We start from the raw sequence: 12,265 nt of genomic DNA, 5'->3' as shown, positions 1-12,265 counted from the left end.
CAGCCCGCGCGCGAGCAAGTGGCTTGGCGCGCGCATCACCTTTCGCGCCCTTCATGAGAAAAGGAAAAAGATCCTGACCCAGACAGACAGACAGACAGACAGACAGACAGAACAGCTAAACCAATAACTAATAAACTAACAGCACAATAACGGGAGAATACTAAACTAGAACACACACAAGCTGCGCGTGCTGCTGCTGGAGGAATGAGACGCGGGAGAACGTTCGGCCCTTGTGGTGTGTGTGTGTGTGTGTGTGTGGGGGGGGGGGTAATCGCCTCAGTTAGCCACTCTGCTAACTGACAGAAAAAAGGCAGAAAAGACGGTCGTGTTATTTTTTCCTTTAGACTGTTGGCGTTGCTCAGTAATAAAAAAAAATAAGATTTTGACTCGCCCTGAATGATATAAAAGTAGAGTCCAGTACATTTACATGGCGAGTACACAGACTTTAGTATGATTTCTGCCCTCAAACACTCGACATTTCACACCTCGAGCACGACATTAGTGGCTAATTCCTTCCAATACACGTCCGGCTCTCTGATGTGTGTGAGACATGATGGCTGGCCGTTCACACTCATTTTCTCTCAAACACTGACCATGTTTTAGGCCATGTTTTAAGTGACCACAATCTTTTCTTTTCTTTTCCCGAGGATGAGGATTTATTTACACTAGTGAACACTTTCTGTAGGGTCACTCAGGGGCAGGTGGGCTGTGTCCCAAATCCCAGTTTACTTTCTGATAGAACAATGCAGCTATTTACACAACACACCGCAGGCCTACATTAGTGTAATCGACGCCCTTATGCCCTTCGTAGTGCACTATAGTGTTGTGGTGTACTATAAGAGCAGAGAAATTCACACTCTTACAAGCACCACATGTTGAGTTCAGGATTTGATTCAGCTATGCACGATGCAGTGCTCTTCATGTCCCCTTAATATTCACATTTCTGGTGCTTATACACACACAAGGCCTAGGGTAAGTGACTAGTTTCTACGCTTGTGTAGTGCACTACGTGTTAGTTCCATATTAATGTGCTCCAAATGAGCCACTAGATCGAAACTTTAATTCATATTTCCACTCATTACAATCGGTCTAGCTCATGTAGTGCACGTCAGTATCCTTTGGCCCCTTGAGTCCCTTTCATCGCCTTCCCCTCGGATTAGTGTTTAGGGTAGCGATTCCTCGGATTCCTCCTGCCACGTCGTGGAAAAAAATCTCGGGTAACACGGCTGCGTACAAATGCGACTAATTAGCACGTACAATTCCTACGACTAGGCCTCCTAAAAAGTTGATCAGCTTATAGGTAATACATGACGATGAGCAGAAATTGCAGTTATCTCACCTCGTGGTGCTCGGTTCAGGGCTTAGCGGCGCTTGGGTGTAGCCTCTGCTCACTTCAGAGGGTTAAAGGTCTAGCACTGATCTCCTCTAATGACCCGGCGAGTAAAAGTCAATTACTTCTGCACCGTGATCAGAGCTGCCCAAATCCCCGGGGAGAGCTTTACGCTGTAGGGGACCTAATTAGGGCTGTTTCACTCTTTATTTTCTTCCACACTGCTTTGCTGGGTCGCGTCTAATGCAGCGTCCAAATCGCACAAAGATGCTTAACACGTTTATTTATTAATGACAACAACAGGAAAAATACACCAGGCATCAGGCCGCACGTATAAGAGCTCAGAAAGGAGTTTGAATGGTTTTACACTCTGTGAAGTGCACTTGTTGACTATACGGGACGGGACAGCTATGATATTTGGTTCTACACACTTTGTAGTGCACATCATGTCCAGTAGGTATTCTTCTTGGTATTCAGCTTGGGACTCTGTGATACCTCTATATGCGCTACATAATAATAAATAAATAAATAATAATAACAATAATAATAATAATAATAATCATCATTATTATTATTGTTATTATTATTAAGAACAACAATAAAAATAATAATAGTAATAATAATAATAATAATAAATATTATTATTATTATTATTACTAATTGTTTGCTTTGTTGATCACTATATTTGGAACATGAATGATCAATGCTCAAATTGATTACAATATTAAAGGGCAACTGAATACATGCATGCATGTGTGTGTGTATGTGTGTGTGTGTGCACACGTTTCATATTGCAGTGTAGGTACTAATATGTTATTTTAGTGCACTACAGACCTTCCCTCGGATGAATAAATCTCATGTGTGAATGAAAATAATCTAATATTGCAGATCTGTAAATGTTGGCATTAATATAGGGCCCTTTTGAAATAGGTGATAAAGAGGGAGCTGTGTCGTGACCCGACACGATCCCATATGCCGGTTCTGATGCGTCTGAGGAATCTGAGCGTGTGTGTAAGAGACACCGCACCGCTGGTGTACGAGTCGGACATGGATAAAATGACAAAACGAATCTTTGTGCTCGAAGATTACGCAAGGTGTCAGAACGTGTCGCTCTGCTGAGGCTTTGCTAGCGCGAGAGCAGAACCATGCAATGAAAAGAGCAGATTGTTTAAACCAACATTTACAAAACATAAATTATTCACCAGTGGCCTGGAGAGAAGTCAAACTACGGACTGTATTTGTCTCCAGTCATCAGTGATCGTGTTCAGGAGCGTTTACGGTGACGTGATTAAACGTGATATCGATGTTATGTCATCAGAGCGGATTTCACAGACAATGCTGAAGGGATCAACGCTACTTTACACACTTTTCCTTCGAACCAAACACTCTGACAATCCGCCTGTCGGAGAAGATTCTTCGTTATGTAGAGAGGAAAAAAAAAAACGTCCTGCATCGCACGTCTTTATAGTTGAAATGGAACCTGTGAGCGTGTAAAATAATTACATTCACATGGAGTAGAATTTCAGCCCATAAGCCAGAAATGAGGAAACAAGTCAACGATCCTCAAGATACAGTAAACAAGCCCGAGTCTGTGTGTGTGTGAGAAAGAGAGAGAGAGTGTGTGTGTGTCAATCATAGGGTTGAAACAAAGAGGTGTTATTGTGCTTTGTGTCGGTGTGTATCAGGCCAGATTAAACACTCGGTGCAGGTATGTCGCTCTGCTCGGGCGTCTTTCTCTGTCTGTCAGCTCAGACGCCCCGGGCACATTTTCTACAGAACTCCATCGCCAAAACACACTCTCTCTCTCTCTCTCTCTCTCTCTCTCTCTCTCACATACACACACACATATACACACACACACACACTCATGTCTAGCAGGTTTAAAATGCGTTTGGGTTTCAATGTCACAGACACACACACACACACACACAATCTCTGCCAGTATCACATTTTCAGACATGGGCGTTTTGTTGTGTTTTTTTTTTGTTAGACAAGTGCAGCTTATGTTTTGATGAGCGTGTTGTCTCGGGCCAGACGTCTTTAAAATCCCTGACGTTAATTTAAACCACTTGAGAAATCAGAAAGAGGCGTGTCTAAAACCCAGAGCATCAGTTAAAGACAACAAATAAACATCTAACGCTCAGCAGGGAGGAGCGGAGGCGGGACTTAATGAACTCTCACTGGACGGATGACGAGCTGTCGGATCTCGTCTGTGTGGTTTGGTGTCGTAGCTACTATTCTGGCACACTACTTAGGGTCCCTTCAACTTTTCAAGCCCTGATTAATCTCAAGAGTTTTACAGTTTTACCCGAGCGCTCCTCTGATCTCAGACTGTTTAGCCTGTCAGGATGCAGGCTGGTAATTGACACTATTTTAAATCATGTTGATGCTAGCTTAGCACATTCCCACAGCGATCCACGAGAAATACCACACGCTTTGGCCTTGCCAGTCGTTTCAAGACACTATTTTAAGTAAATTACTGTGTGGTTTGGGACGTAACCACATACTCGTTTGATGCTGGTCTGATTGGCTGTCACAGTGCTTAAAACACGCTATTTAGCACAACGTTCTGCCAGTTTGCACATTTCCATGGTGACGCATGAGAAACATAACTTTGTGGCGTGGAATTGTTTCATACGTAAATGCTCTGTGATTTGGGACGTAACGCTGGCGCTTGCCTGAATGATCTGTATCTCGTGTCTTTCGCTGCTGGTATGCTAGTTTTGCACATTAGCATCATTGCTCGTTCTGACACACTGATCAGTTCAGTTCACACTGATAAGTGTGTGATTTGGCCTTTTAATAGAAATTAGCCCAGGTCCATGAAGTGAGGAACTAATTGTTTATCTGTCTGTTTTTCAGGCCACAGCCACAGCTGATTGTCTTTGTGCCTCGGTATCCTCGTAGGAATCATGGGTAGTAAAACACTTCCTGCTCCCGTACCTCTTCACCCATCCCTCCAGCTGGCCAATTACTCCCTCCTCCAAACCTCCAACGGCTTCCATCTTCCTGCTGATCAGATGCCGGGTATCTACAGCTTCAGCGCGCTTCATGCTGTCCATTTGCACCACTGGACCCTGGGATATCCTCCGTTTTTGCCCCGCTGCACCTTCTCCCGTTTTCCTCTTCCCTCCATCCCACTCCTCCCTCAGCTGGTGCATCCAGCCAAACAGGAAGCGAAGAGCAAGCCACGCTTCGACTTCGCCAACTTGGCTGCCGCCGCCACTCAGGAAGAGCCGCTGAAGGCCGAGGACCTGAGCGTGTCCGTTGGAGGTGGAGGGCACACAAACGCGCCTTCCCTAGGATGCCTACTTGATGTGGCCAAGCTGGCTTCGCCCGAGAGGAAGCCGAGCCGAGGAAGGCTGCCTTCCAAAACCAAGAAGGAGTTCGTGTGCAAATTCTGCGGCCGCCATTTTACCAAGTCTTACAATCTGCTGATCCATGAGCGCACGCACACGGACGAGAGGCCATACACCTGCGACATCTGCCACAAGGCCTTCAGGAGGCAAGATCATCTCCGAGACCACCGGTAAGAGACACGCCTTCCTTGAAAACATAGTACATAAAATTCTTTTTGTCCAACCCACCTCGTGGTATGTAACACCGGCTTTCAGATATTTACCCTGATGGTCATGTGACATTGATCTGTTACATAGGAAAGCAATGTTAGCAACACTGTTAGCAACCTGTTGTAAATTTCTTCATCACTGTATTCCACTGATAATTTACTCATCACACATCACGTCTTTTTCTTTAAACTGTAAACCAAATCACACAAATCACACTGAATCACACGTCTGATCTGATTGTGTTGGAGTGTAACAAGATCTGATCTGTGGAGAGTTTCCAATACTGAAATATTCACCATTAACTATCTCTCTCTCTCTCTCTCTCTCTGCAGGTATATCCACTCTAAAGAGAAGCCATTCAAATGCCAGGAGTGTGGAAAAGGTTTCTGTCAGTCCAGGACTCTCGCCGTCCACAAAACATTACACATGCAAGTCAAAGAGCTCAAACCCGCCAAGATAAAGTGAGGTCATGCTGCATTAGCCAATGGGGACACTGGAAAGCCAAAGACCCGAGGACAGCAGCCAATAGCAATAGCAATCTGACCAAAGAGTGAAAGGTGCAAGACTCAAACTAATATGATATCAAAATATGGACTTATGGAGCCAAGAGCTCTCGCTGAATCTGCAAACACACGGTGGTTCTGAATAAAAATCAGATATTAAACAGTGAGGTCAAGCTGAAACAGCCTGTGGGATAGCAGGAAATCCAGAACCACGAGGACTTCAGCCAATCGCGAGAGCCAAAACCAAAATATGACCAAAGAGTGAAAGGTGCAAGACTCGAATGGATACCAAAAATATATATGTATGTATGTATGTATGTATGTATGTGTTTATGTATTTGTGGATCGCCGTGGATTTAAAGTCAGATCCAAGACATCCACTGATCAGGTGGCTAGAAATCCAAAGACCTACCGGACATCAGGCATTACAGAGCCATGTGCAAAAAACCATGACTTTCAACAGGTGAAAATCTCCAGCTGACACCAGACCAAACGATGGATTTATGAATCTGAGAGTTTGATGAATCTGCAGTCACACAGCAGACGAGCAGAATCAGCTGTGAGGACGTGGGAAACCCCAGCAGAGCAAACCAAAGAAACTCGTTTAAAAAAAAAAAAAGACCAAAGAGTGAAAGGTTCCAGAGCAAGAGGTAAATCAAGATGATGCCCAAATATGGATTAATGGGTTGCTGAAGTTACAAAACAAAGCGCAATTGGACACGTTCGGATCTGAGTAGCGTCGGACTCAGACTTTTAGAAGCCTAATCATCTTGGATTTACGGATTTGGAGACGTTTGGACTTTGGAATTTTGGTAGAGCCGAGGATGGATCAAATCCAGACTCGAGTTCATAAAACTGTGACGTCAGACTTTTTTGTTCTGTCTGATGACAGATCCATCAGCGTGATGTTTAATCAATCTCCAGAAGCCGCAGAGGCTGTGTGACGTACAGGACAATCACTAAAAAACAAACAAACAAAGCCATTTACTCGACTAGCCAAAGCCACATTCCAATTTTGTAATATTTTTGTACAGATTTACTTTTTGTATAACTGTTATTTGGCACTTTAATCGGTTTATGGATTATTTACATATATCACTGGATTCCTTAAACTTATTTTAAAAAAATAAATAGTCATTTTCTTAACGAAATGTAGTTGTGGAATTGAATGTCTGTGAGTTTTTTTTCACACTTGTTACACCCAGCAATCCCAGTAAAGGGGCGTGGCCTAGAGCTGTAATAACCTAGAACTGATGGGTGCAATAACACCCATCAATCATCAATCACACACAACAATCTCATCATATGAAGGACTATACACACCTCCTGAAATGTCATCAGAATAGTGTGTGTGTGTGTGTGTTTTGTTAATTTATTCTACACACTTTCCCATGAAGACTGGGTGTAGATGATAAAGACAGATTTAAAGTGTGATATTTGCTGCTGATTCTAACCAGGAAGTAATAAACCACCTCATATTTATAATTTGATCAGATTAGGCCTATATCAAATGATCTTATTCACACATTTATCTGTAAGATTATGGCATTTTTGTTCTACCTACAAAAAACCCCCCAAAACAATAAAAATGGAATGTTTACTATGAAAGTCAACACAACACACGTAACACATCCAGATCAAACTTTCAGGGTAAAAAGTGAATGAAACACGGCGGAGTGCTGAATTTACACAAAATAATAAACCCTACAGGCAGCACCATGAATTCACGACAAGCTGTAAAGCTTTAAACACAACGTGGTGACACACTGAAATGATTTCAGACACGGTAAATGTGCGGGGTTCAGAATAAAAAGCAGCATGATGTTATAAAACAGCGAGAATTTGCTGTTAGGTTTACGCAAAAGCATTAAATGAAAAGATTTTGTTTGCGTGAAGTTAACAGGAAGTACAGGATTTTTTTTTATTAAAGTTAGAAAACCCTCTGGTGACTGAATAAACCCGGATTTACACCACACGCTTGGTCCACCTGCCTCAATCCATCATCCAAAATGGCCGCCTCAGTCCCAGTGACCCCAAACCACCAGAAACAGACATCGTGAACTTTCTGTGAGTTCTGACCACCAGACATTTCTGAAATTCCAGATTTGTAAGTAAATGTTTGGGGATTTCCCCTGTCTTTTGATTTCTCCCTCAGCGCTGTCGAGGTGGACGGACAGACGGACGGAGAAGTTGGTGTGTTTTTACTGCTGAACTCTGAAGCTAGCGTAGCGTGACTCTGATGACAGGAGAACAAAAAAGACTTTTTAAATTTTAAATGCGTCTTGTTTTTGAGCGTGACCCTCTGGAACCCTAAGCTAAACAGTGTTTAGTTCACAATTATAGATGACAGGAAGAGGAAGTCCCTCTGTGCCTCTGACATCATCCGTGTCCTGATTTGAGATATTTATCTGACCCTAGCTTAGCATGGAGAAAAAAAATATTATACAGGTGCCGTGTTCTCAAAATCCACAATAAGGGAATCAAACCTACCTAAGCCGATGCTAATGTAGGGGAAGTGTGTGTGTGTGTGTGTGTGTATGTCTTCCTACAGGTCAGTTTATACTGTAAGTGTCTCTGACTTGTGTATTCACACACATAAAAGGCCGTAGTGGTACACTCATTAACAGTGAAAACAACCCATTCACACACACACACACACACACATGTAGACACACAGCTTTGAAGCTCGGTAGTGTGTCTGAGTGCTTTCAGGAAGGCAGGATGTGTATTAGACTCATTTAAAACATCTTCTAGTGTATTTGTAGGCAATCGGGTGATTTGAGGGTCAGTGTGTGTGTGTGTGTGTGTGTGTGTGTGTGTGTGTGTGTGTGGGCTAAAGAAATTGTAAGGTACACACAAAAATCACTGATGTTTAAAGGAAGCAAATCAACAATGTAAAAACTGTTCAATTAACCCGCTTTCTGTTCAAGTGGTTAAAGGACACTGAGGCGACACTGTTGCTAGGCAACCGAGAAACACAGACACCAAACGAGGAACTAGCACTAGTGCTTTGCCTTAAAAGTCTTTAATATGGATGATGGAAGTTTGTTCTACACAGGAAATGACGTAAAATGTTGAGGAACGTCAACATTTACCTCAGATATGATGCTAAATTATTAAAAAAACGCTTCTGTAAAGCGACAATGACCTTTTCATACCGTAAAATTAATGTTTCACTAGCATTAAAGAGAAATCACACACACACCTCCTCCACTCTTAAACACACAAACACACCCCCTCATCTCTTAGCAGCAATGCTAAAGCCGAATACACACCCACACTCCTAAACGTTGCTTTTCCTCTTCACACTTCAGCTACGTGCTAATTAGGAAGCGATCAGCTTAATGAGCATGGACATCAAAGTCAAAACACACTAAAGACACTGGAGTGAAATCGAGAAAACACACACAAACGCCAAGTTTATGTTCCTTCAGTTCATGTCGTTATTCTTTTGAAAATGGCCGACGTTAATGCATTAATTTAAAACATTTTAATAAGTTTTCGAAAAATGTCAGTTTTGTGTATTTAACTGTTTATCTTTCTGTTTCAGGTTGTTGAAACTACTTTCCTCTGCTAGTTAAACAGCAAGCTTGCTACTTAGCATGCTAGTTAGTTGTCCAGTGAGCGATGTGTTTGGTTTATGAGGCGATTTTAGCTAAAGCGTAGCCATTTCTAGCTGTGTGTGTGTGTGTGTTTGTGTGTGTGTGAGGTCAGATCAGAGCTCAGCGCTGCATGTTGTGATGTTGATGATACGACTTTTCCGAGTTTTGTCTGAAACAAAGTTGAGAAAGGCGCGCCGGAAACCAGCGGTGGTGCGCCATACATCTTTTTCAAATTAACGCTAACAGAGAAGTTAACCTCAGTAACCAAAACAAGCTAGTCTGTCCCGTCATTTAAAAACAAAAAAAAACTCATTTGATTTAAACCAAAATTTTTCCTCGTGGGGATCATGTCTGAATTTTCACTTTTTCCTGCGTCGGCGGCGACATTCGGTTCTGTTTTCACCAACGTCTGACACGACAGCTGTGTTTTCTTTGGGTGCTTAAAGTGTGTGTGTGTGTGTTACTGTGTGTTGGTTTGTGTTAGTGTGTGTGTGTGTATGTGTGTGTTGGTTTGTGTTAGTGTATGTGTGTGTGTGTGGGTTCGTGTATGTGCATAGGTGTGTTAGTGTGTGTGTGTATATGTGTGTGTTCGTGTATGTGCATAGGTGTGTTAGTGTGTGTGTGTGTGTATGTGTGTGTTAGTGTGTAGGTGTGTGTGTGTGCATGTGTGTTCGTCTATGTGCATAGGTGTGTTAGTGTGTGTGTGGTTGTTAGTGTGTGTTGGTTTGTGTTAGTGTGTGTGTGTTATTGTATGTGTGTGTTAGTGTATGTGTGTGTGGTTGTTAGTGTGTGTGTGGTTGTTAATGTTGGTGTGTGTGTGGTTGTTACTGTTAGTGTTAGTGTGTGTGTGTGTGGTTGTTAGTGTTAGTGTGTGTGGTTGTTACTGTTAGTGTTAGTGTGTGTGTGTGTGTGTGTGTGTGTGTGTGTGGTTGTTAGTGTTAGTGTGTGTGGTTGTTAGTGTGTGTGTTACTGTTAGTGTGTGTGTGTGTGTGTGTGTGTGTGTGTGTGGTTGTTAGTGTTAGTGTGTGTGGTTGTTAGTGTGTGTGTTACTGTTAGTGTGTGTGTGTGTGGTTGTTAGTGTTGGTGTGTGTGTGTGGTTGTTAGTGTTGGTGTGTGTGTGGTTGTTACTGTTAGTGTTAGTGTGTGTGGTTGTTAGTGTGTGTGTGTGTGTGGTTGTTAGTGTTAGTGTGTGTGGTTGTTACTGTTAGTGTTAGTGTGTGTGGTTGTTACTGTTAGTGTTAGTGTGTGTGTGTGTGGTTGTTACTGTTAGTGTTGGTGTGTGTGTGGTTGTTACTGTTAGTGTTAGTGTGTGTGTGTGGTTGTTATTGTTGGTGTGTGTGTGGTTGTTACGGTTAGTGTTAGTGTGTGTGGTTGTTAGTGTGTGTGTGTGTGGTTGTTAGTGTTAGTGTGTGTGGTTGTTAGTGTGTGTGTGTGGTTGTTACTGTTAGTGTGTGTGTGTGGTTGTTAGTGTGTGTGTGTGTGTGGTTGTTAGTGTGTGTGGTTGTTAGTGTTAGTGTGTGTGGTTGTTAGTGTTGGTGTGTGTGTGGTTGTTACTGTTAGTGTGTGTGTGTGGTTGTTACTGTTAGTGTGTGTGTGTGGTTGTTAGTGTGTGTGTGTGTGTGGTTGTTAGTGTTAGTGTGTGTGGTTGTTACTGTTAGTGTTAGTGTGTGTGGTTGTTAGTGTGTGTGTGTGTGTGTGGTTGTTAGTGTTGGTGTGTGTGTGGTTGTTACTGTTAGTGTGTGTGTGTGGTTGTTAGTGTGTGTGTGTGTGTGGTTGTTAGTGTTAGTGTGTGTGGTTGTTACTGTTAGTGTTAGTGTGTGTGGTTGTTAGTGTTAGTGTGTGTGTGTGGTTGTTAGTGTTGGTGTGTGTGTGGTTGTTACTGTTAGTGTTAGTGTGTGTGTGTGGTTGTTATTGTTGGTGTGTGTGTGGTTGTTACGGTTAGTGTTAGTGTGTGTGGTTGTTAGTGTGTGTGTGTGGTTGTTAGTGTGTGTGTGTGTGGTTGTTAATGTTAGTGTTAGTGTGTGTGTGGTTGTTAGTGTTAGTGTGTATGTGTGGTTGTTAGCGTGTGTGTGTGTGGTTGTTAATGTTAGTGTTAGTGTGTGTGTGTGGTTGTTAGTGTTAGTGTGTATGTGTGGTTGTTAGTGTGTGTGTGGTTGTTACTGTTAGTGTGTGTGGTTGTTACTGTTAGTGTGTGTGGTTGTTAGTGTGTGTGTGTGTGTGGTTGTTTGTGTTAGTGTGTGTGTGTGGTTGTTAGTGTTGGTGTGTGTGTGGTTGTTACTGTTAGTGTTAGTGTGTGTGGTTGTTAGTGTGTGTGTGTGTGGTTGTTACTGTTAGTGTGTGTGGTTGTTACTGTTAGTGTTAGTGTGTGTGTGTGGTTGTTAGTGTTAGTGTGTGTGGTTGTTAGTGTGTGTGTGTGGTTGTTAGTGTTAGTGTGTGTGGTTGTTAGTGTGTGTGGTTGTTACTGTTAGTGTTAGTGTGTGTGTGTGTGGTTGTTAGTGTTGGTGTGTGTGTGGTTGTTTGTGTTAGTGTGTGTGTGTGGTTGTTAGTGTTGGTGTGTGTGTGGTTGTTACTGTTAGTGTTAGTGTGTGGTTGTTAGTGTGTGTGTGTGTGGTTGTTACTGTTAGTTTTAGTGTGTGTGGTTGTTAGTGTGTGTGGTTGTTAGTGTTAGTGTGTGTGGTTGTTACTGTTAGTGTTAGTGTGTGTGGTTGTTAGTGTTAGTGTGTGTGGTTGTTACTGTTAGTGTTAGTGTGTGTGGTTGTTAGTGTGTGTGGTTGTTACTGTTAGTGTTAGTGTGTGTGTGTGGTTGTTAGTGTTAGTGTGTGTGGTTGTTAGTGTGTGTGTGTGGTTGTTAGTGTTGGTGTGTGTGTGGTTACTGTTAGTGTTAGTGTGTGTGGTTGTTAGTGTGTGTGTGTGGTTGTTAGTGTGTGTGTGTGGTTGTTAGTGTTGGTGTGTGTGTGGTTGTTACTCTTAGTGTGTGTGTGTGGTTGTTACTGTTAGTGTTAGTGTGTGTGGTTGTTAGTGTTAGTGTGTGTGTGTGGTTGTTAGTGTTGGTGTGTGTGTGGTTGTTACTGTTAGTTTTAGTGTGTGTGGTTGTTAGTGTGTGTGGTTGTTAGTGTTAGTGTGTGTGGTTGTTACTGTTAGTGTTAGTGTGTGTGGTTGTTAGTGTTAGTGTGTGTGGTTGTTACTGTTAGTGTTAGTGTGTGTGGTTGTTAGTGTTAGTGTGTGTGTGTGGTTGTTACTGTTAGTGTGTGTGGTTGTTAG

The 12,265-nt window shown here is 42.6% G+C and overlaps 1 protein-coding gene across 1 annotated transcript in view; it reads left to right on the top strand.

Moving 5' to 3' along the window:
- Nucleotides 1-6,553, top strand: part of osr1 (odd-skipped related transcription factor 1) — an 8,385-nt gene extending 1,832 nt beyond the window's left edge. The window contains exons 2-3 of the mRNA XM_058386229.1: nt 4,193-4,859; nt 5,232-6,553. Of these exons, the coding sequence (XP_058242212.1) occupies nt 4,243-4,859; nt 5,232-5,364 (750 nt within the window). The 5' untranslated portion in view covers nt 4,193-4,242 and the 3' untranslated portion in view covers nt 5,365-6,553. The remainder of the gene's footprint in view (nt 1-4,192; nt 4,860-5,231) is intronic.
- The last annotated feature ends 5,712 nt before the right edge of the window (nt 6,554-12,265 follow it).

This window comes from Hemibagrus wyckioides, linkage group LG03 (assembly GCF_019097595.1).
Source record: "Hemibagrus wyckioides isolate EC202008001 linkage group LG03, SWU_Hwy_1.0, whole genome shotgun sequence".
In the NCBI taxonomy this organism is placed as follows: domain Eukaryota; kingdom Metazoa; phylum Chordata; class Actinopteri; order Siluriformes; family Bagridae; genus Hemibagrus; species Hemibagrus wyckioides.
The sequence above is the reverse complement of the archived record's forward strand: the minus strand, read 5'-3'. Positions and strand labels throughout refer to the sequence as shown.